We start from the raw sequence: 25,547 nt of genomic DNA, 5'->3' as shown, positions 1-25,547 counted from the left end.
TGTCTTAGCTGATAATTGGGTTCTTAAGTTGGTAAACTAGCTATATGTCTAGTGTCAGAGTTTGATGTCTTTAGTTTTACCCCCAATGGCTATCCCACTGAAGAAGTCATTGCTAATGAACTCAATGTTCTTAGTGTTTCCTTTTTTCTTTTTCCATCCACTTTTCGTACTTGTCTTTTTATTTTCTAAATGATATCTACAAGTGCTTGGTATGAGATTTTCAGCTGACAGTTTATTTGTAGAATACAAATACTAAAAGATGGCACTCTTGAATCTTTAACTTTCCACTTAATTTTACTGTTACCAGGACAGGATATGATGTTCAATTTAAGAAACTGTTTGCTTTTAGATTCTTGTCTAAGAACACTTTCTTGTGTTTATCATAAAAACATTTTGAATTTCATTTGAGCACTCTTTTTCGTAGTATGTACCGTGCGCTGGAGATACAGTTCTTGGGATTGTGGTAGATTCTAGATCAGATGTAAGCACTCCATATTTCTTTTGTTTGGCTTTCATTAAACATGCACTTATCTTGTCAGTGAAATTTACTCTTTCCTCTCTTCCCTAAACTTGTTGTAGAAGTTTTGTTTTACGAGAAAATAAGCTAATGAGCCAAAACACATCCAGTTTTAGGTTCATAATCATCAAGCAATTCTGTTTATTTCCTCTTTCCTGAAAGATTCTTCTCCTGGTTTCCTGCCACATATTATGATCACAATCAGAAAAATTTTGCTTCTACAAACATCTAGAGAAACAATCTGATAAATAAGAGGGTGTCGTGTCCAAATCATTTCTTGAGACCATAACTAGTGACGCTTGTATATCTATAACATGGTATGATTCCACAACTTGTATCTACTAAAACGCAATCATACATGTATACAAACTTTAGATGCATGTATACATTTGATGGCCTCACTGTTACTTATCCGCATTAAGCACTTAGTTTTTGACCATAACTGTCATGGCAGAACTTTCTTGTGGACATTAAAGGACCAACCTTGGCATTTTTGCCTGTACTTGGATTTGAAGGTGGAACAAGGAGGAACATACCAAAATTTGAGGTATGATTTTTATTTTATTATTTTTTGGAGTTAAGTGTTGCATTACATATTGAGTTTTGAATTTTCATTTCCTAGTAATGAAATATCAACTAAGAAGGATAACACTATATTTTTATACATATACGTGTCTTTGAACTGAATAAATTTAAATGCCATAATTAAGTTAAAAATAGTTTTTCGTTTTGTCAACATTGGAGGCTGTTTTTCAGACTATTTAGTGTGTTGTGAAAAAAAATCAAAACTCAGACAATTATTTTTGGAATACGCTATCTCTCCAAGTATGATATGCATGTGGTTGGTGAATAATTTCAATCCAACTCACTCATACATACAACTTGAAGGTGGACGTGTACTGCCTGTAACGTCAGAAGATATAACAAAGGCTCTTGGAATTCCAGGTGAGGGGCCAGTGCCGGTTGAAGATACTGGAGATGGTGGAATTGATAGCGAACCACATTATCCTAGGAAGAAGAAGTATAATTAGCATGATATAGAAGATGAGCTAATATTCATGGAGGTCGGGGATAAATTCAAGAGATTATTTGTTATTTTTGGATGTGGGTGCTTGCTTGCTCCAACAACACGATGCATAGTTGGTGGATTTCGAGAGATTTGTATTGCAAGTCGCAGATGTGCCTCAACAGTCTCCACACAATAGGTATATGTCCTGTAAATAAGAGTTTATTTATATTCTATCTAGAAATATAACTAAATACTAAGTTATATTATTAGGATGGTAAGGTAAAACTTTTATGTCCTACAATCTGGTTGTCACGACAATGTATACCTCGTGTTTCAGCTATGATTGTGGTGTGCTCATAATGAAATTTCTGGAGCACTGGAATGGAAGATTAGGCATACGCATTACGGAGGTATATATATTATTTTGATTTATAGAAATTTTTTGGTAGCAATTATTTTTATGATGACTAATGTATAACATGTGCTACTGATTATTTCAATGTTTGGATAGGATAACATGTGGAAGTATCGAGTGCAATATGTGTCTATATTGGTTGCAACCGAGCATAACGAATGGGCCGAATCCATCCTTGAGTTGTTAAATATCCCTCCCCGATGAAAAAGCCTGTTGTAATAAATGATTGACAAATATTTAGTAATTAATGAGTTGTGTTGCATAGAATTTTGTAGTTGTATTGTGTAGAATTATCTCCTTTTGGGATTACTGTTGGGAGCAAAGTTCATTAGTTATGAAGTTTTTACTACTAGTGGGACATATAGAATTTTGTGTTGGGAGCAAAGTTCATTATTGTTAGGACATGCTTCACTTTTTGTTTGCGGCAAACAGGGTTGGGACACCACGATGAATATATAACTTCTTGTAATCAATTGAATAGAAGTAAAAGGTGTAAAACTATTCTGCATTGATTGCAATTCTCAAACTACTATCTAATATAAAGTAAAACAATCATTTTAGTATTACATTATTCCAATCCAGTTCCAAAAGGGTCACAAGATACATCAGTTTAGCATATATATTCATGGAAGGCAATTAGCTTCTACCCATTTATATCGTAGGTAGTTGCACTTCTTCATCGCTTAATTGCATGAGAGTCCTGCTCTTTGACCTTTCAACAGAGGCCACAATGGGGGTCTGACAATCATTGAACAAGCAATAAATTATTTAAATCAAAAGTTCAGTGTTCATAAAAGCATGCCCTACAATAGTCTTGTAACAAGGTTAGAATAGCTCTAAATAATAACTGTAAATAATGAGCTTTTTAAAGAATTACTGACCATTAAGAATTCGGTGAAACTTGTGTACTTTGTCTTGCTCACAGGATCGTTGGAAAGCAAAAGTGGGAGATTGTTACGATCTTGAATACGGATATTATGAGCACTCAGTATTTGAGGAGTGATTCCAACCTCACCGGGCTACCATTAAGTATTGTACTGAATAAGATACTGTAAATTTGTCCAAAAATCTTGATTATCCACACAAGTGCAATATCTGACTTACCATCCTACAAGACTACATATCTGAGTGAATAACTGGGGGTGATCCAAAATTTGATTCACTGAATGACTATTATCACAAGTAGCACATTACATTAGTTGCAAAGTCATGCTAACACTGTGTATAACAACAAACTAACAAATTTGTAAAAATTAAATACACATTGTGTCCAAAATTTAAGATGTTAGGTCGAACGAAAATTATGATGCAAATGTGTACATAATATATAACAATGTGTTCAACTGAATTAACAATATGTAAACAAAAATCAACCAAAAGTAATCTAAACAAAAATCAAAATTCAGTACATACGTGACCATAAATGAATACATTGTAAAGTTATACTACAAACTTATGGGCTACTATAAATATAAGACATAACTAATGCATTAGATTGAAGTAACTATGCAATAGGTTTCAAATGATATGGTTTGTAGTGTACAAGATAAAATACACCATGTACCAGAATAATAACACGATGTTAAAACTAAACAACGGGTGATAAATAATTGTAACTTGTACGATTGAAAAAATAAATGTGAGCAAATAAATTAATAATGTGTAAAAAATTTTATCCAAATGTGTAATCATGTGTCCAAATGAAATTATTCATATTTCAAAACAAAGTAACCAGTGGTACATGATATCAATCAATGCGTACAACATATATATCAGTTTGTACACATAAAACAACAACATGTAAATGCTATTAAATCAAGAGATCTCCGTACTGTGTACCAGAATAATAACACGATATTAAAACTAAACAACCGGTGATAAATAATTGTAACTTGTATGATTGAAAAAATAAATATGAGCAAATAAATTAATAATGTGTAAAAATTTTTATCCAAATGTATAATCATGTGTCCAAATGGAATTATTCATATTTCAAAATAAAGTAACCAGTGGTACATGATATCAATCAATGCATACAACATATATATCAGTTTGTACATATAAAACAACAACATGTAAATGTTATTAAATGAAGAGATCTCTGTACTGTGTACCAACTAATATACACCGTGTACCAGAATAATAACACGATGTTAAAACTAAACAACGGGTGATAAATAATTGTAACTTGTACGATTGAAAAAATAAATGTGAGCAAATAAATTAATAATTTGTAAAAACTTTTATCCAAATGTGTAATCATGTGTCCAAATGCAATAACGATATTTCAAAACAAAATAATCAATGGTACATGGTATCAATCAATGCGTACACCATATATACCAGTTTGTATACATAAAACAACAACATGTAAATGCTATTAAATTAAGAGATCGCCGTAACGTGTACCAACTAATATGTACAAAATATGATATTACTGTGTCAAAAATAAATAATATGTGATGAATATCCTATCACTAATATGTACACCTTCATAACCAATGTGTACAAGTAAAACATTAATTTGTAACACCTAAATAACTAACAGTGAACTATAATGCACATTATGTAAAGTATAAAAATAACTACTTACTACCACAGAATTATTCGATGACAAACATTTGCTTGATGTTTGGCTTTGGATAGGTTGATAGGATTCTGATGACTGACAAGAGAAGAATATACAACAACTCAGTCGGCTTATGATAGTAGAGTCAATTGAAATGATATAGTTATGTAAGTCCAAAAATAAGATTCGGTACTAACCAACTCAGGAGTGCTTGCCTCAGACAATTTAGAGTTCTTCTTTTGCCTATGAAACTTGTCCACCCAACTACGCAATACTTTCTTAGTTTTTCTGCCACTTCGTTTCTTCAAACCCGTTGGAGTCACAAAATGGCCAGCTAAAGAAGACAAAAATTTATGTCTATGTTATGCGAAATAATTTGTTGAGAGGAGAAGAACAGAAGGAGCTTGTTGAGAGAAGAAGAACAAAAGGAGCTACAGCGACAATGTATTGTGTTCAGAGAAAATCCACTACCGCCATTTTCTTCCCACATCTTTTAAGTTGAAAGAGTTTTAAAGCCCGCCGATCGTACCAAAAGTTGATTTTCAAATTTTGATTTTGAATTTTTCATACCCTTAATGGGCAGACCAAACGGAGTTAAAAATTTAAGCTTGTATTGAAGCAACAATCCTCTACACTCATCTCCATTTTGTTCGATTTCGTTTTGGCCGTTGATGATGGGCCCACAACATCTTGGCCATGAAAAGTTTACAAGCGGTTGTCTGACAACCACTCCAGCCCCTTGTCCATACTTTCTCCTGTCTGCTTGATTCTCTGATTTAAAAAATGCTAGCTCATGCTTTGTCTCTTCTTTTGACTTACTTTTCATTGTTGGAGGTTCCAATATATGATAGCAAAACTTGGTACAATCACTTGACATCCTTTTGCTTGCAGAACTGAAGTTGCCTTCTAGGAAAAAGTACTGCACTTGCTGCTTCTCATGTTTCATCTGAAAGGTTTGGATCTTCTCCTATGGTTAGTAATTGTTGTAAACACATTCAGTTTTTTTTATTATTTTTAATTTTGAATTCACTGGTATTAGTACTAATTGCTAGGACACAGTGCCTCTGTTACTGGATTAATGCTAAGAAACACAAAAAGTTTGTTAATCCTTTTTTTGAAGTAACGTAAAGAAAAGACTAACCCAATGTTGTATTTCCTTGTTATCTTTTTATGATTGCTTCCAATGACCCAATGGCTTGCAAATGCTCTGTGTCCTTCAATTTTGGCCAAAGCCGAAGACCAGAACATGGCCTTTTTACATGGCCTTTTTATTAAAGTGTGAAGCGTAAAATAGGCACATCAGGTGAAACTTTGTGATCGAAATCTATTTTCCGCAAGAAACACGCGCCTTTCCTGTGCGTTTAACACAAACGCCGTACATTTGACAATTTCCGTCGATTTTTCAGAATAATTCAAATCATGGGGTACCGTATGATATGAAATTACAAGGGATTTTTCTGTATGATGGCTATACCACAGGGGTTTTATGTTTTTAACCCTAATTTTAAAAAACATTCATAATTAAAAAAAGCTTGTATCATTATTTGAATAAAATTGACAATAAGGACCACATTTGATCATTGTAGAAAAGATAAGTCCTTCTTAATTTAATTAAATTAATAAACTAGAGCAAACAAAAAAATAAATAGGTAAGGGAGGGGTTTTCGTATCTATCAAATCAACTGAACAATTGCCCTGTCACCATTCTAATCTAAATAGTCTATATTACAAATTTCAATTTGTAATTTTCGTATCACAAATCTTTTTCACACAAAAATCGAAAGACTTTTATTAGTGAAAGATCATTCGTTTTTCTTTATTGTAGTTTAAATTTAAGAATTCAATATCATTTGCTTAATCGGATTACCGTAGAACAGATAAAGTTTGAATATAAATAACATGACTAGCTTTGTAAAGGTTGGCCAAATCCATTCTTGTTATTTTTCAACGCACAAGTACGAATAGCACGAGATGCTACACTAGATGTCCTCAAAAGAAAAAAAGATTGGAAAGAGGAGATTTAAACAAAAAAGTTGGGGGGACAGGTAGTAAAGATGAAAATAAGGACATGGATTAAGAGACAAAATGTCCAATAAAATTATTCATCAAAAAAGAAATATAAAAATATAAAAAGAGAGAGAGAGTTTGTCGAGGGTTTACGTCATACGTAGACATAAAATAGAAGAAACGTTTACGTTGGTACAAGGAAAAGAGGACAAAAATAGGCCGAAAAAAAGTGGGAAAGTTAACTAGTAGTCCTATAAAACATTGAATGGACAGCTGCTAATGACCGCCTAATGACCGACTGAAATTGCTCGGCATTGCTCGCCTAAGTATACTTCATGACAGCTGTCTTGTGCGATAAAACCAATACATTTCTAGAGAAGTGACCAAAGAAGAAAGCAAATTTGTATATGAGGCATGGAAAAATGATGTCGTTATTGATAGCCAGCCCAGTGTACTTGTTGGACCAAAAATTCATGTAACAAACAATTTTTTTATTAATTATATGTATTTGTAATTGGATTGACTATTACATAATCAGTATATTATCAAAATGGGTAAGCACTAAGAGCCCATTTGAATTGTAAATTTTTGAAATTTTTATAGAAAAATATACTCAAATAATGTAATATATGTGAAATAAAAAATAATTAAAAATATTCTGAGAAATTTTTCTGCAAAAACTCATAATTCAAAATATAGTTTTCACCTTTGGTAAAAACATAAGATGAAGCATGGCTTAAATACTTGATCCAAATGGAGAGAGGAAGTGGAAGATGTGATGAGGGACATGGTGCTGGTGGGATCTGAATCACCACTACATATGACCACAGATTACAAGTTAAAAATGATGCTTTATCTAATCCTTTTACACAAAGGAAGAACCAAAAGAGTGATCAATCATCATTTTCTGCAACTTGATGCCTGCTGGCTACGCTACATGCATAGCCCCCTGTCGATTCTGCGTGATTAATTACATGTGCAAACATGATTGGTAATCAATATATATGTAACATAAAAGTTCGTCAAAGATATCAAGTGTTCAGATTTAACTACAATTTTTGAAATTTGTCTGAGGATAATTTTTATTTTTTTTTTTGGTATTAAGAGGTCTTCGTTCATGACATATAATTTTTAATTTAAAAGTTCTTTTTATACATGTAAAATGTTGTTACACCTGTTAGCCTAAAAAGCACGTCGACATTGATGGCGTTAGAAAATTAATTCTCAACTTATAACAAAAAGGTGTTCATTTTGGATGCTTGGCTTGATTTATACATACGTCATACACGAATAAAAGTTTATTTTACATCACGTATGTATGAGAAACCGAATTGGAGCAAAGATGAGTATATTAGGTACAATTCAGTACAGCTATTATACTTTGTCCATAATTTAGTATACAATTACAATACAATTATATTTATGCATTAACTTGTGTACACCAATAAAATTCATGAGTGTAATAAAGTTATATAATAATATATTATGTTATGTAAAAACTACACAGCCGAACAACTGTACTAAAATTCTAACTATGCCTCCTGCCCTTGTCCATATGAGAACATTATCTGTAGTATTGATAGCATCAGAATCTTCCTTCCAAGTTTAAAGCAATTGTGAGGCTTGATAGCATTGGCTTTCCACAATTTACGTCTTTTATGTGAGGGACATAGTACTCCTTATTTAGTTTAAGTTCATTAATGCTTACATTAGATGTCAAGATTATATTTCTCTCCTATTATCTATTCTGAGTATGACTAAATTTAGAACTAGCATCCTCCTCCCGTCCCTTCGTATCCATTTTCCTAAGTAGGAAAGAAAAAAGCGCAAAATGTATATATATAACAACTGCCAAAGGAAGATTGCCCAGTTGTACACGTCGACCCCCGGTCCAGCTCATGCAGTGACCAGGCCCTTTATATGTACCATCACTCTGTTTTCTAAGGAGTTCATTTATCATTCAAATTCTGTCAATCAAACTCTTGCTTTCTCAGCTCAACACTAAACCTTACCACTTCTAGGGGGCTCTGCTCCACAAAGCAGTGGCAATTGAGTTGATTGATCAACACCAATTTACCATGGCCGCTGCTTATTACTACCTTTTTTCTAGTAAAAAAAGCCACCAAAAGCTGGTGCTCCGAGCTTCGTTATTGATGTTTTTATGTTTCTTGGCGGTTGAAAACGTTGGTGCTTCCGCTCGCCGGATGGTGAAGTCTCCAGGAACCGAGGATTACACTCGCAGGAGCCTTTTAGCAAATGGGCTTGGTCTAACACCTCCGATGGGGTACGTTTTTAGTTGTTATTTAATCTTACGTTCTTGTTTTGTTTCTAATGAATTGATATTAATGTTAGTTAATTAGTACTTAATTAGCAGTTTTGTGGTTTGGATAAAAGTGAAGAGAATAAAATCTCTGAGGTAGTAATATGGATCATGGAAGAAGAGTATCCCACTATTGCATGTTGAAGTTGAAGGGATTTATTCACAAAAATGTGGAAAATAGTTTTCCGCATAGACAGTTAAATCCGGCATTATGCACTTTTTGGCCTGTTTGCTTGTTTTAGTATATTTTTAACTCTTCTATTTTCCAGCTGTTCTGGATATTATTAGGACAAAAAAAAAACCTTTCTTTTAATATTTTTCTCCTTTTTAATGTAGACGACCTTTCCCAAAGAAAAAAATTGTTTACAAAAATGAGTAATATTTGTGCCATAAATTGTTGGAATTGGTTAGGTTCTTGAAAAGCTTTATCCATCTGTCTAGATCCAGTAGGTGGCCTCACGCTGCCAAAGTGTCGGCAAACGACAATTTATCGTACGGTGGTATTTTGCTGAATCTACAAATTAAGATACATTCCAAGTAATTAAGGGTTTTTCTAATTAAGACGTGTTTAGCTAAGGGTTTTTTAATAGGTGTTTAGTGGACGGTTAGTAGTGTACTTAATTTATACCAAACGTACTATATGCATGAAGTTACATTTAATATTAGTTTCTCCTAAAGATTACCATCTAAAATCCATGATAGTAAGTACGAGTTAGAGTTAGATATTATTAGTTAGTTTTTCAAGGTAAATGAGATGATATGATGTTCTCATCATGTTTTAATTTTTTCTAATTGCATCGCATGCAGCACCGTATAATTAACACTTGTAATCGAAATATAGAAATATAGAATTAGACGCCACAAAAAGAAGATACAAGTATAGATACACGTACTTTATATATATATATATATATATATATATATATATATATAGATAAAGACACTACTATTTTAAGAGATAAGGTCTAACCTCATTCTCGTATTTTTGGTTTCCTTTTTGTCATTTATAAAACAGATAGCGGTCCCAATCAAGCCTCCATCGTCTGAAAGTAGTATATAATTAAGAAAAAATATAAATTAAATCATGAGCTATTTGCATAAATTACAATTAAGTTTAGCTCAACGAGCTTTATGGATGTATTAATTAGTTGGCACATTAAATTACTCTTAGAAAACATCACTGGTTTTCATTTCATGTTAAACTAACGGCTTTTATACAAAATTTTAGGAATGAAACCTTTTGTGTATACCCAATAAATTGGAGGAGAAATGTCTGTCATTTTTATTTAATTAGAGATTGGATGCAAGCATATTAATTTTTGTTAGGTAGTTGGTATGGCATTGCGGGTCATTACTTTCTCTTTGACTTTGACCCAATCGGTGTATGTCACTTTGCTTGTATCCAATTCCCATATATTCCTTCCAAGTTTAGGTAGCTACAACTCCCATGACATTTGACACCAATCAATTAAATTATGACGATTATTGCCCTTTCCCACTATCTAACATTTACAAGTCACAAGGACAATAGGGTTCACTTATTGCATTGCTGTGTTCATCAAATTAAGTTGGGAGACGGTGCAAAATTGAGTTTTTGACATAAATGTTAATAGGCTTAGGGCATTCATTATCCCTAAAAAAATGAAAAAAAATGATACAGAAGCCCATTAACTAGCCAAAACTTTGGTTAGAAAAGAATGCAAAGAGAGAAGTGAAAGATAAGGTAGAAAAGACACAACAAATTGAGGATGGTTCGTTAGTTCTTTCATAGTTAGTTCACCAATGAAGAAAGCAGGAACCACTAAGGAACTATTGCGGTTGGTAGGGGCAATGGAGGAAGGCGAATTGCATTCGACAATTGACGGCAAAGACTAGCCCGGTAAGTTTTGGGCCGATGTCAACCATCAAACATGGTTTTTTAAAAACAAACTAACTTCAATGAAGGTTGTATGGTCAAAACGATGTCAAACTCATGCAGACCGATCTTAGCCAACAATTTGTCCTTCATGATTGCACATAAATTTTGAATCAAAACCCCCCAACTTATTTTTAAAAAATAAAAGAAAATAAATTAAATTTGTATGGCCAAGTGCGACCAAATAATCATATCTATTTATTGGGCTCCTCAAGGTGCATAGATGCCTTACATCCATTATTTTAAAAATCGGATCAGATTGATTTATTTGACCGATCGAATCATGAAACTATCATGCCTCTAATTCGGTTCAATGATTAATCTAAAAGCTAATTGAACCAGTCAAACTCAGCAACTAGTAAAAATTGAAAGGTTGAATCGAATTTCGTTAATTTTTTATTTTTTAAAACAAATATTTTAGTTTTGTTCAATTTTTTTACTAATAAATTAAATAAAAAATAATTAAACTTTTAAACCAAAAATGTACCGATCAGACCGGTTAAACCGCAAATCGAATTCGATTCACTTTCCTGCCCACATTTAAAAACATTTCCTTGCATGGGCATAGGGTTTATTCTGGGGGTAGGGGATGCTGGTGAAGATGTTACCAGACATCGATCTCAGATAATCACTGACCTCGATTGGATTTTGTACATATATACTGGTGCTCTACATGTCCGTGGATAGGCCCGTGAAATGGGTTTATTCAATGAAACATAAAACAATATGTCAGATTTTTGCCAGGACAATGTGTCAGATTTCGTTGTCAGTATCTGAGTACTGTGCTAAGTAAAGATCAGATGAACATATTCGGCTATGATTTATTTTATGCAAGAACTACCATCATCCCCCAGAACCATGTAAGCCATTAAAGCGTAGGTTCTTACTGCATTAGAAATATCCTCAGCTAGAATGAGTTTTATATATATATATATATATATATATATATATATAACTTTCAGGGAAAAAAGGAATAAAAGTTCCAGTCCTACTTTATGATTGAAAAAATAGAATAAAAGTTCCAATTAATCCTAGTTTTTGATTAAGAAAAGAAATCTATGAGCTAAGAGTATGATATGTTAAAAAGAATACACAAATGGCGATTATCTCATTTGGAGGTTCGATTTGGGCAAGGAATATCCTCATTTCATTTTGGATTTTGGCACAGATCCAGCACATTATGCTTATGTCTGTGCATATATAAATATGGAAAGATACACTTATGAATCTAAATATGAAATAGCAAGTAATCCTAGTGAAATTTCTAAGCATTTACTTTGTGTAAAATGCAATTATCAGGTGGAACAGCTGGAATCATTTCCGTTGTAATCTTGATGAGAAATTGATCAGGGAAACAGGTAAGCTTTTTGTGGAGGACCCCGAAACTTTGACTCAAATTAAAGGGCCTTTTGTATATAATGGCCAACAGTCCATTTTTAATTACTATTACTCACTAACTACTTTGCTAGCTAACTTGCCAAGTTTATAAGACTTTTTCCTTTCACTGGTTTTAATTTGATCAACAGCCGATGCAATGGTATCAAAGGGGCTTGCTGCACTGGGATATAAGTACATCAATCTTGGTACGTAGAAAAAAGAGTGGAAAGTCAAAAGGATGATGCTTTTCTTTTTTCTGTATCAGCTCATTTACTAATGGGTTACGATTTTTAGCAAAATTAATTGGAAACTAATCTTTTCGTGGATTGAGAGAAGAAAGAGTTTTAACACTAGTGAGATAGGATGCATACAAAATGTGTAAATCGAAATTTCAAAATGAAAAAGCGATTACAGACATATCCAAAACTATTAATGCGAAAAAAAAACCTTTTGCATTGATAGGAAAAAGTAATCCATTAATTCATTGTTAGAATGTTATTGAATGTGGACCTTTTTTTATCAAATAAAATCATAAATTGCTAAATTTTCTACTTGGATATTTGGTAGATGACTGTTGGGCAGAACTTAACAGAGATTCACAGGTATATACTCCTTCTCATCACTCTAAGATGAACTATATGGCTCACATAACACTACTATAGTAGATAATTAGCATCAGAAAGAGAACTTTTTCCATAGTATAGCTTCTTGGGTGAGGCTGAAATATGAGCTATGTGTTGGGGTGCAGGGGAATTTGGTTCCCAAAGGTTCAACATTCCCATCAGGGATCAAAGCCTTAGCAGATTATGTTCACAGCAAAGGCCTAAAGCTTGGAATTTACTCTGATGCTGGGTAAAACTTGAACTTTACCATAGCTTCTACTAATGGTTACCAGTTTACTACCAGAATACAAATTAAATTTCATCGAGCTAGCATAGCACTAGCATGGTAATTAATGTTCTAATTTTGTAATTTGATGATGCAGAACTCAGACATGTAGTAAAACTATGCCAGGTTCATTAGGACACGAAGAACAAGATGCCAAAACCTTTGCTTCATGGGTATGTACATACTAGTTACTTCTATTGATTGGCGCATGTTTCGTTGTGTTTTCTGTCAATAGTGCTTGTTTAATGATATATTTCTGTATTTATGAGAATTACCATCACAAATTTGCTTTTAATTTTTCCCCCTATCACTAAGCTTTATCTCCAAATTTAACTTGTAAGAGCATTAATTTGCTTAAATTATTCTACTACCTGCCTATTTGGCATAATTGTGTTTCTGAATTCAAAATTTTTAATTCTCTTTCTATCTTACCCTTTTGGTATTAGGGGGTAGATTACTTAAAGTATGACAACTGTAACAACAACAACATAAGCCCCAAGGAAAGGTATGTATTATGTACAAACTGCTCTCCAACTAAATGGTACTCTAACGAAGCAATTAGTGTCAAAATTTGGTTGATGACCAATTGAACCAATAATTTGTATCTATACTGCCCTTTTATCTAGTGTTTTGTCCTTGTGGTGAAATAGGTATCCAATCATGAGTAAAGCATTGTTGAACTCTGGAAGGTCCATATTTTTCTCTCTATGTGAATGGTGAGTCTTGGTTTTATGGACCTCATTCGGTCAGTTGTAATTCGACATAAAATGCTATATTAGCAAAATGGGGGCTCAATTATTTTGGATGAATAGCCAAGATCATCAAAATAATGGTCTTAAATTCTTTCTCAGCTGATTAATTCCGCTGTGTATGATATCAGGGGAGAGGAAGATCCAGCAACATGGGCAAAAGAAGTTGGAAACAGTTGGAGAACCACTGGAGATATAGATGACAGTTGGAGTAGGTAATAATACTACCTAGGACATCTCTTAACTTGCTTCTTGTTTGAGTTGTTTGATATATATATATATATATATATATATAATTTCGTTGCAAATGGATGATCAATTGCTACAACTTCTAGTAATTAATCTGGAATGTTTTTAACAATGCTCCTTGAAAAAGGGCAAAAATATTTCTAGCAATGCATCCCGAGAATAAAAAAGCATATTGCATTTTTTTACGTTACCCAAAAAAAAGACCATATATGATACATTTTTGCTAAACAACACAAGTGAATATTGTAAAATTTTCATCACTACAAATTAGGAGCTGATGAAATTTCAAATAAAGAATGTATAGAAAAGATATAAAATTAAACATTAAGACCAATTTTTTTTGTATTATTAATTTTTTGGCTTGGTTGGGATGCGCAGCATGACTTCTCGGGCAGATATGAACGACAAATGGGCATCTTATGCTGGTCCCGGTGGATGGAATGGTATTTATCTCACTTTTTGTTTAATAATAATTTTCATTTGTGCAAATGACAAATTTATCACTCTATATTTCAATATTATCCTGACAATGGCTAATTCACAAGTACTAACCATGAAATACAATACTATAAAACCATACAATCAAATTTATCTTGCTTTGTCGGAACAGGATGGTATGGTGAAAGGAATTTTAAATAGGAGATTCTAAATTCAAAATTTTCTATTTATTAAAAAAAATCTTTCTTTGTTTATTAGTACAAGTATTGATAGCTTGCTTTGTGTGTGTAAAAGTACATAATAAATGGGTATTTTTGAAAACAAAACTAAGTCATTGCTATTTAGGAGTCATTTAGTCTTTCTATGAGTAACATGTACATGTCATGTCAGCAAAATGAAAGAGTAATTGGGACTAATTATTTACTGATTATATTGGATTCAAGAAAATTCAATACTATAGTGGGAAGATTGATGCAATTGAGTATTCATGTGGCAAACTCATGAAATTGTACTTTTTCGGGGGGGAATTTGCAATTAAGCCTACTTTTAAATTTTGCAGAAGTGTAGACAGGAAAACACGTCTTTACATTGGTATTCCCAAATTAATATTTTTTGAAGGTTATTGGATTTCACATATTCTTACACAAACACATGCACATGCATTAACTCACGGATGAGAAAACTAACACAACGTGGCATCGTACACTTGTTGAAAACTTAAGGCCATATTTGAATTGCTCTTTTCTAGAAAAACATTTAACCTTTTTTTTTAATATTCTTTTTACATATTTGTCAATCACTTTTTAACTGTCCATACATCCAATTCTAAAAAAGTGATTCAGTAATTTTTTCCCTAAAAAACTCTCGAAAATTTACAATCCAAAAAATCTCTAATTGTTTCAGATCCAGACATGTTGGAGGTGGGAAATGGAGGCATGACTACAACGGAATATCGATCCCATTTCAGCATTTGGGCATTAGCAAAAGTATGTTCACTAATAAGTGAGAAGATGCTATTACTTTTTTTTTTTCTCCTTTTTTCTAGGTATATATGGGATCCACTATACACTATAAGAAAATTATGATCATTAATCAAGAACAATAATCTTGTTACAGCACAAACACATATAGACGTATATTATGATGTATATATTAAATAATTGATCATAGTGCTAATTTAGATTTAATTAATTGTTTGGCTGTTTATTAATTTATGAATTATTTTGTGCTTATAAATATCCATGAAGGCACCTCTACTGATTGGCTGTGACATTCGATCCATGGACGGTGCGACTTTCCAACTGCTAAGCAATGCGGAAGTTATTGCGGTTAACCAAGGTATGGACCAAAGAAGTTATCGATACAAGTGCATATATTGGACCCTGGACTGAATTGGACTGAAATGGAGTTCTTGAATACTTCTTAATCAGCTTTAAGAGACTTGAATTGATTAGTTATAGCTTTTTTTCCTCCATTGACAAAAAGAGCTAAACATACAAATGATGATATTCTCTTTTTTCACATGGCATCTTGACTAATACATTGCAAATCTTATCTATAGATAAACTTGGCGTTCAAGGGAACAAGGTTAAGACTTACGGAGATTTGGAGGTGAATTTCTGAAACAATCTAGATTGCATGTTTGTCCCTTCATTTTTCATGCATTAGTGCCCAAAATACCTTTAAACTTAGGTGTCTCATTTGTCAAATTATTGATAAGTATTACTCCCTCCGTCCCGTTTTGTTAGTTTTGGTTTTTTTTTCACACAGATTAAGAAAGTGTAATTAATTTGGTTGGAAACATAAATTTAGATTAATAATTTCCTAAAATACCCTTATGCTAATCACGAAGAGTGCCAATTAATATCAGCTACAACTAATGGATTGGTATTGAAAAAGCTCAATGTATTCAATGTAGTGGGTTAGTATTTAATAACAATATATTAATAACAAGATATTTAATAAGGGTATTTTAGATAATTTGAAAGATTACTACATTTCTTAATGGGAAAGTGGACTACAATTTGGGACAGGCGAAAAAGGAAAACAAGACTATCAAAGTGGGACGGAGGGAGTACCATTTTTTCTTCTTTCCTTGATTTGTGGGAAAGACCATGACATAGTTGATAAATTCAAGTGTTTTGTTTTGTTTGGCAAATGCAATAATTAATGGTTTCTGTTTTTATGTACTATCTCATTTTTTGCGCTGGTAGTTGTAAATAAATGCCACTTGTTGAAAATTGAATTTTAAATTTAAAATTAAATTATGTGACATAAATACAGTATCACTCGTGTATACACAAATGATAAATAAAAAATTAATCCTAATTAATAATACTAATCAGTTTTCTGCTAATGCTGCAGGTTTGGGCTGGACCTCTTAGTGGAAAGAGAGTAGCTGTCGCTTTGTGGAATAGAGGATCTTCCACGGCTACTATTACCGCGTATTGGTCCGACGTAGGCCTCCCGTCCACGGCAGTGGTTAATGCACGAGACTTATGGGCGGTAATACCTCAACGGTTCTTTAAATTCATTGGGCAACAATCGCTATTATAGATACTTTTAAACTACTCATAAAATGATACTTCATTTGCCAACCAGAAAGAATTACCATTAAAATCATAATTTAAGCAGTGAACCTTAAACCCAATCCCCGTTTGCGTTGCACTACATTTCCTAAAATAGCACTTTTGGAAGACAAAAGCACTTTTACATGTTTAGTGAGCATCATTTCTTGAATTCAGGAGTAAAGTTTTTTGCCAGTAAACCACTTTTGGTGTAAACTCAAAATTGGTTATTCTAGAGTAATTTTTGTGTTTCAAAAAGTAAATAATTAACTTTAACAATTTTATTATAAATTTTGAACTAAATCAAGAGATAAATATATATTAGAAATTCAAAATTACACATTATTAAATAGAAAAGAATACTTATGCAAGTATATACCCAAATAATATTATTAAACACTTAATAAGTATTTTGATCAAAAGTTCTATTAATTAAGTGCTTTTTGATAAACCACCGTGACTTCAAATGGGCTCTTAGGTGACTAAATATGTTGTCATGTATTCAAAATTAGTACAAAAGCTAAATAAATTTTTGTGATTATGATTATACTAATTCAATATTGAAATTACTATTTGGCATTCAGCATTCAACCGAAAAATCAGTCAAAGGACAAATCTCAGCTGCAGTAGATGCCCACGATTCGAAAATGTATGTCCTAACCCCACAGTGATTAACAGGAGAATGCAGAAGACAAGTGATGGTTGGCTCTTTCAAGGATTTGATTACCTTAAAGAATTTTTCACATGTTATGAATCAATTCAAAGCAATTATGTGTTTTGAAGAGATTAAGTCAATAAATAGAAAAGTTATTATTGAAAAAACAAACTTCATCTATTATAGCAATTAACTATTGTCTATCTATTATTTATCATCGACTAGTATATTGTATATTCTAGTTTCTTTCCTTTTCTATAGTATCTAAAACACGCTTTATTTTTTGTAGTATCTAAAACACGCTTTATACAACAAAGGAAAAGAGAACATTAAGACAGAGGAGAGGGTTACAAGTCACAAATTAATTTCGAATTGATTAACCACATAACCACCCTCATATTAGTTTATTAGATATTTCTAATTGAAGAAGACAAAAATAGAAAATGAAAATATGGGTAAATTTCTCTACTTTTCAAATATGAACTTTACGTGATATCCAACTTAACACCCTAAATTTCACCACTGGGGCACTTTTGCACCCTAAACTCTTTGGCTTATTCTACTTTGGTCCAATTACTTCTGATTACATAAATTAGTTGAACTTTTGTGAAACCTATCAATAATTAGAAGGGGGACAATTTAAAGAGTTTTAGGGTAGAAAGTATATCAATGTCCCATAAAAAGTTGAGGTACAAAGTGGAAATTATAGTAAAGTTTAAGGCTACAAAGTGACCTTAAAAATTTTCTTACATTTTTAACCATTTTAGCATTTGCTATTATTGTATTACGCAGTACTAAATTTATGGTTTATTTAAATATTAGTATGCTATTGAAATAAATTACCATCTAAATTAGAATTTTAGTTGAAAAAATGGATTTAATTCGAGGAATATTGTTGTAAAATTATGAATAAGATAGTATCATTTTGAAACAAAATATTCAACATTTTACAAAATTCTTTTCTAAAAAGTGAATTGTATTTTTTCATTTTTATATATTTTGTCCATTTTTAAAAAATTTTTGTGCTCAAATAATGTTTTTCATTTTTGTGCTTAATGTGCTTTTGTTGTTGTATATGAAATATATTTGGCAAAAGTGTAATCATTGGTCAATAGCAAACCCTTTTTTTGATGATCCAAATCAATAGGTGATATGATCTTGGTGTTTGATAAAGCTCATAAACTTAAACTATACGTGTATACATGATGAAACAAAAGTTTTATACTTCATAATTTCATCATTTTATAGTCTAGTATTAGAGTGAGGTTAATGATTTCCTTTTTTTTTTTTAAATTTAGGTTATTTATGAAACTAAAATTGTATTATGCTTATGTTGTTTGATCTTGAACTAGGATGGCAACTATATTTGCACATGATCAAGTTATGCACTACAATGGAAGAAAAACAAGGTTACCAAATGTCAACTCAACTAGACACACCTATATCAATATGCCAAATGGTGTTTCCAAGAAAAACCTTAATAGAACTCCTGGAAATATGAACATATTGATGGACAAAAGATGCACCATTCCAAGAACATATGGACGTTATTCTAATCCAAATGTACACGAAATGTTCTAGATTCATGAACATGTACTTGTCATAAATCTCTGTGTTTGAGGAGGATATAATTCCTTCTTAGTATGGTGAGAATTTTGGTATCAATTATGATGGAGTAGGACAGCATATTGGTGAAGAAAATTCCGGTAAAGGTGAAGAACAATACGTCAATAGTGATGATAACTCATGGATGAAGTGGTCTAAAGGATTATATAATTCAAAAGGATTCCTCATATTGAGGTTGAAAAATGAGAAATCCAGGTGTTATTCTATGTGTAAGGGCAAGGATTATAAATGGAGAATTCATGCTTCTCCCTTAGATGATAAAGTCATATACAAAATCAAGTCTTATTATCCTACATATACATGTACAATGTCCAAGAACAACCATGAAGGTATCTCAAATTGGATAGCAAAAAAGTTGTCCTCTGTTTTGAGGGATAACCCAAAAATGACTAACAAAGGAGTACTTGCTGAAATGAAATATGAGATCCGACCAAGCAATATGCAAATGTATAGAGTAAAGAACAAGGCTTCTGATATACTAGAAGGCTCCCACAAAGAGTTCTATTTAAAGTTGCCAAAATATGCTGAAATGGTAAGAGCTCGCAACCCTAAAAGCATATGCAAGATAAACTGTGATAGGCCTAATTTGCTTGTAGAGCTATATTTCAAAAGGTTTTTTACTTCATTCAAGGCATGCAAAGATGGCTTCTTACGAGATTGTATGGATGTCACTTCAAAGGTCCATATGGAGGTATTCTCTTATGTGCAGCTTCATTGGATGGAAATAATAGCTTGTTTCCTCTAACATTTGCTATGGTTGAATGTGAGAATAAAGAAACTTGGGCATGGTTTTTCACTATTTTGATGAGTTCTTTGGTCCATTTCATCAGAATCTTTCCTTAACGTTGATGAGTGATAGACAAATGGTGAGAACTAGTCATATATATATATATATATATATATATTCATGTTTTGAAGTTTGTATAGATTTTTATTTGCTGATTGACTTATTCTTTTGTGTCAAGGAATTAATTTGGCATATGAGGACAAATTTCCATTTGTCGATGTTAGATATTGCTGCTGGCATATCTACAGCAACTTCAAGGCATCATTTCTTGATTTGTTATTAAAGAAATACTTTTGGATAGTTGTCAAAAGTTTCGATGAAACATCACACAATCTATGTGGGCAAGATATGCTTTCAACCCTAACATAAAATTTGATTATGTGACTAATAACTTCACTGAATCCTTCAATGCTTGGATGAATGAATTAGGGGAAAATCAGTCTTAATGCTTGCTGAAGGGCTAAGAAGAAAGATGATGAAAAAGTTTCACAAGTGGTATGAAAAGGCTGTAAATGGACTTCATTATTATCTCCAAAGTATGTTTGCAAACTAAAGAAAATTGCTGATCAATCACAGAACTGTCATCTGATTGTAGCAAGTGAAATGAATTTGAGATAGTTGATGTGGACAATACATTTATTGTCAATTTGGCTCTGAGAACATGTGACTATGGTATATTTTGGCTATCTAGAATACCTTGCAAGCATGTTGCTCTTGGGATAATTTATAACAGGGACATGTTAGAGAATTATTGTGAAGAAGCATTAAAAAAAGATGCCTACTTGAAAACATATGCTGGTGTAATTTGCCTTGTTACTGCTTAGAAAAGATGGCCAGATATGCCTAATGTAACACCTACAACTCTTCTTCCTCCATTATTGAGAAGAGATCCAGGGAGACCAAGAAAGAATAGATAGAGGTGCTGATGAAGTTGTACCTGCATCTCTATTCATAAGGTCCACTACATCAAGGTGTGGTAACTGCTTTCAATTTGGTCATAACAAGAGAACTTGTCAAAGAGCTCCAATAAATTCAATCAGGGAAAAAACCCGCTATTGATTAGGTTATAAATTACAATGACTATCAAAATTTTTTCCGTAAAAATGTCATCATTTTCTTTATGGACTTCATCTCTACTAAATGCTATGTGTTGTGAGTCATGTAAGGAGCCAAGTAGAAGACATAAATCAGGTAGAAGTGTGGCAAGCCCTAGCTATTAGGATCTATGCTTTGGGTAACTAGTTTGTTTCTATTTGTTCAATGGGACTAGCTAAGATGGAGCTTAGTATTGAATTACATTCATTCTATGACTATTTCTGAAGAAGCATGCTACTACAAATGTCCCTGCAGTCTACTCAAGTTCTACTCAAAGTCTTGCAGTTGAGGCAAGCAATATAACATACCTTGTACTTTTCTACACAGGGCAACACTCATGCTACTTAGCTAGATAATCAAACTAATATGCGGATTCAGATTCGATCTTTAACAATTGAGTTAGAAAAAAGGTAATTGATTTCCTAAATTACATTGTAAACATATTCTATTTAACTAATCAAAATGAAGTGCATACTAAGACTAAGAACATAATTTGTTACAGAGAGGGAGACCCATAAACAAAGTGGTAGGAATAGTACTCAGTCTTAGCATTTTCAAACTACTAGAAATTTAGGAGAGCAACCTCGCTTGGATGGAAATGCATCTGTGGCTAATTCTAGCAAGATTTCGAGGGTCTCCATTCATGTTGGAGCATCATTTGACACTGAAAATGTCAATAGTAGATTTAGCATGAGGTCCTAAAGCAACTATGAAGAACTACTTAATGCCAAAGTAGCTTTTGAAATGTTTAAGTGCTATAGAACCTAACTTATATAAGTCTAGTGATTGTATTTTATTATGCTAGATGGTAGAACTTAATTTTTGTGTAAAAGTGCATCAAAACTATACCTATATAGTTCTGTAGCCTTTTTAATCTTTATCATCTTTGATAAGTGTGTATTTTGTGTGTTTTAAGTGTATTTTATTATTTAGTTTGGTGTGTTTTATTTATTTTATAACCAATGATCTATATTTCAAGTGAATTATGCATTTTGTGGTTCAATTGAGAAAAATTGCATTTCTATCGATTAAAATGATGAAAACTACATGTTTTTGTAGGTTTAATGGCTCAATCATCAAATGGAGTGAAGTAAGAAGATATTTGGATGATTATTGATGATTTGAAATGTTTTAAAGTGAACATGAAGCGTGAAATATTCAAAGTGCTAAACACAATCAATTGCAAAAGAAGAAAAGTTCGATACCTTTTGGTATTTTGGCTATAACTTGAGTTATAAGTATTGGATTGAGGCGATTCTTAAACCATTTTGAAACTAAGACATAGATCTGAAGTTCGTATAAAGACATCAAAATTCTATTCATGAGTTTTCCTAGTACTATTGGATATTTGCTGTTAAAAGTTGAAATAGAGGATTGATTAGTTAAGGATATTTTGGTCATTTTATAGGCTACAAATATCTAAATGGTATGATTCTTAAATTCGAAAGCTAACTTAAAGGGCTATAACTTTCATACTTTGTACAAGAGCTAATTCAGCTTTTATCATCGACAAAATTGTAGTTAATTTGATGCAAATATAGAGCAATATTGAAGATTGAGCAAAAAGTGCCAAACCTGCAAAAAGGCAGGAACTGCAACCTAATCCGGGAGCTACAATTCATAGATCACCTAACAAATCCCTGATTACATCTTGCAACTTGCTCTGCAACTTATATTTTGTTTACACAACATTTTTTACTCATTTCCTGGTCAACTTTTGGTTGGAACTGCTCAAGAAACCTGCAAAAGATGCATTACAACTCCAATAAAGCAAGATTATGGGTTCAAGAAGAATATTTATCATGATTACACTTTGTCTTGTGCATCAAAATCCCTCCATAAATAGAGGAGTTCTTCACAAAACAAAGTAGAAGAGAGGTGGAGTAGAGAGTAGAAAAGAGGAAAAACCAATAGCTTACTGAGTATAGTTTTAGTGGTAGTTGTAAGTCTAGTTTAGTGAGAGAGTTTAAAAGAGAAAGTGAGGAGACGTTCTTGCACTTTTCTTATTTGAGAGATCAACTTGTAAAAGAGTTCAAGGATTCAATTTCAAGAAATTGAATAAGAATTCTTCTTTCTATACTTTTTTTTCTCTTGTGCTTATTTTCAATGTTTAGTTGCGAGTATTATTCATGCTTTGATGTGCTTAATATGATATTTCGCTAAACTTTTCGTAAGCTAGGATAAAGACAAACTTGTTATTTTGTTGATATGAAGTAGTTAGGAATGATTATACTATTTCATGATTTTGCAATGCCTAAGAACTTGTGTTTACTATTTATGGTTGTTTGGCTACCAATTATGAACTATTTGATGATTGTATGAACAATAATAGTTGTCTTCATCTAGATCTTGGTTCTCAGACTCTAGTTTTCATTCTCATGAAAGTAGGAAATAAAGTTAGGTAAATTTTCATGCAATAACTTCATTGAACTTATTAAACTTGTGGCTAACATTTTCTCTATGATAATAGGTTAAGGAAGGATATAAGTTGGTGAGGACTTGGCGAAAGCATTTCCAACAAATATTATTTTCATTGGTGAAAACAAGGGCATGCATTATGAAGTTATTTCTTTGGCAAATCATGAAAGTCATAGGTTAGTCAGCCTAGCTAGTTTATATTTTTGGCACAACAAATGATTCTTAACTCTAAGAAGTCTCTTTACTTGATCTTTAAGCAACCTTATTTTCATTAATCTTAGTTTAATTTGTGATTTACTTAACTTGTTAGTTGTTGTCTAGATAATAAGGTGAGTGAACAAAAGACTAGTGCTTTCCTTAGTACCTATGGGATTGATTATAATAGCCTATACTTGTTGACCCGTATAGTTGTGAATAGGGTAGTTAGATTAAATTTGGAATCCTAACTAGTGGACAAGTTTTTTGGCATCGTTTTGGTGAAGATTTGGTTCAATATTGGTGTTAAGAACAACTTAATTAGTTTAGATGATACAAATTCGACTCAACAAGAACCTATCTTGAAGAACCAAATTGATTAGGCAACGGAAGGATCTATCTTGACTAGGTTATAGAACAATAACTACCTTGCTAGACCTAAAAAGAACCGTCTCTAGAAACCTAGTGGATTGGTTATCAGCTCGAAAGAACAAAATAATGTGATCATCTTGCCTTGAACGCCACAAATATCCAAGTTAAATACTTGATACAATTCAAGAAGAATCTCACGTTCTATTAAGAAACTCTATAAAAGGAGACAACTCACTTTTATTAATTCATCTCTCAAAAAATTGTCTTACAATGGAATAGAAAAAGCTTATTTATAGGTAAAATCTAAATTACTAAGACTAATCCAATTTGGAAATAATACAGTCTTCCTAATTCGACTTTGAAAAGACTAACAAAACACAAAACCTAACATGAAAAGACTACCTTATTTCTGCCCAACTTGTTGCTTTACTTGGCCGATTATTTCACCACTAATTAATGAATAAATTAACACTAAAATACTGGAAAATAACATAATGACTCAAGACTTAAACATCAACATAAATTCTGCATTAAATGTGACTTCTCCACCACTTGAATGAGATGAACACGCTTCCAATCTTCATTCTCAATTCCCTCAATATGTTTTGGGACAATTTCTTGACTTTGAACCATGTGAACTAGAAGATTTCATGCATGTTAGATGTGCCCATGTCTAACTCAGTTTGATAGACCCCGTGCTCACACCATTCCCCTCCTCTTGAAAAAATTTGTTTTCAAATCTTGGAAAAAAAATGGTGGAAGAACAAACGAGTAACATACATACACCACTCTCATCATTTTGCTCAATTGAATTGCCATGACCTCCACAAGAAGCATAGGATCAAAAGTAGAAGTTCCTCCTTCCTTTGACATGTTGATGTAACCTACAAAAGAGTTAGTAGACAAAATTTTTTCCTCACTCACTCCCTCACGTGTTTACACTCAACTCTCATGTATCACTCAAGTGTTTTAACACTCTAATAATCTCACCAATTAAGGTCTCAAGACCTTTGATTGCTTTCCATGAAGAAATCAGAATTTTCTCAAAGTAAACAACTCAACTCATCAATAGAACCAATTAGAACGTGACGGTTAAATTGAACAAAATAAATGGATGACTTGACTCAAAACTAACCTTTTCCACATGATTAGACTCTAAATAAACTCAGAAAATTGATGGGAAAATGACAGAAATAAAAATTGACAAGAAATAGATTTAATGGACCAAATACAAGAAAGACCTAGTTGACTAGAGTAATTCTTGCGGCTGTTTTCTTGTCCAAAATGGATCTGGAATTTTTTCAGAATTTTTTCATGAATTTCTAGTGTTTTTCCAAAGTAAACAAAATTTAGAAACCCCTTTGTTCAAATCCAAAGGG

General features: G+C 32.4%; 1 protein-coding gene and 1 long non-coding RNA gene across 2 annotated transcripts; both read left to right on the top strand.

Annotated features, from left to right (window-relative positions):
• Positions 1-344: 344 nt before the first annotated feature.
• LOC140004937 (uncharacterized) lies at positions 345-1,937 on the top strand. The gene is made up of 4 exons (XR_011812756.1): positions 345-481; positions 972-1,064; positions 1,406-1,722; positions 1,864-1,937. It is a non-coding gene; the product is annotated as an uncharacterized lncRNA (long non-coding RNA).
• Positions 1,938-8,454: 6,517 nt separating this feature from the next.
• Positions 8,455-18,011, top strand: LOC113740457 (alpha-galactosidase). The gene is made up of 15 exons (NM_001426671.1): positions 8,455-8,801; positions 12,052-12,110; positions 12,279-12,335; positions 12,697-12,731; positions 12,878-12,981; positions 13,115-13,190; positions 13,464-13,522; positions 13,668-13,733; positions 13,898-13,981; positions 14,394-14,458; positions 15,357-15,439; positions 15,701-15,791; positions 16,015-16,064; positions 16,818-16,958; positions 17,605-18,011. Exons 1-15 carry the CDS (start codon positions 8,596-8,598, stop codon positions 17,689-17,691), a joined length of 1,263 nt encoding a protein of 420 aa, NP_001413600.1. The 5' UTR covers positions 8,455-8,595; the 3' UTR covers positions 17,692-18,011.
• The last annotated feature ends 7,536 nt before the right edge of the window (positions 18,012-25,547 follow it).

This window comes from Coffea arabica, chromosome 4c, assembly GCF_036785885.1.
Source record: "Coffea arabica cultivar ET-39 chromosome 4c, Coffea Arabica ET-39 HiFi, whole genome shotgun sequence".
NCBI lineage: Eukaryota > Viridiplantae > Streptophyta > Magnoliopsida > Gentianales > Rubiaceae > Coffea > Coffea arabica.
This window is presented reverse-complemented; position numbering and strand designations above follow the sequence as displayed.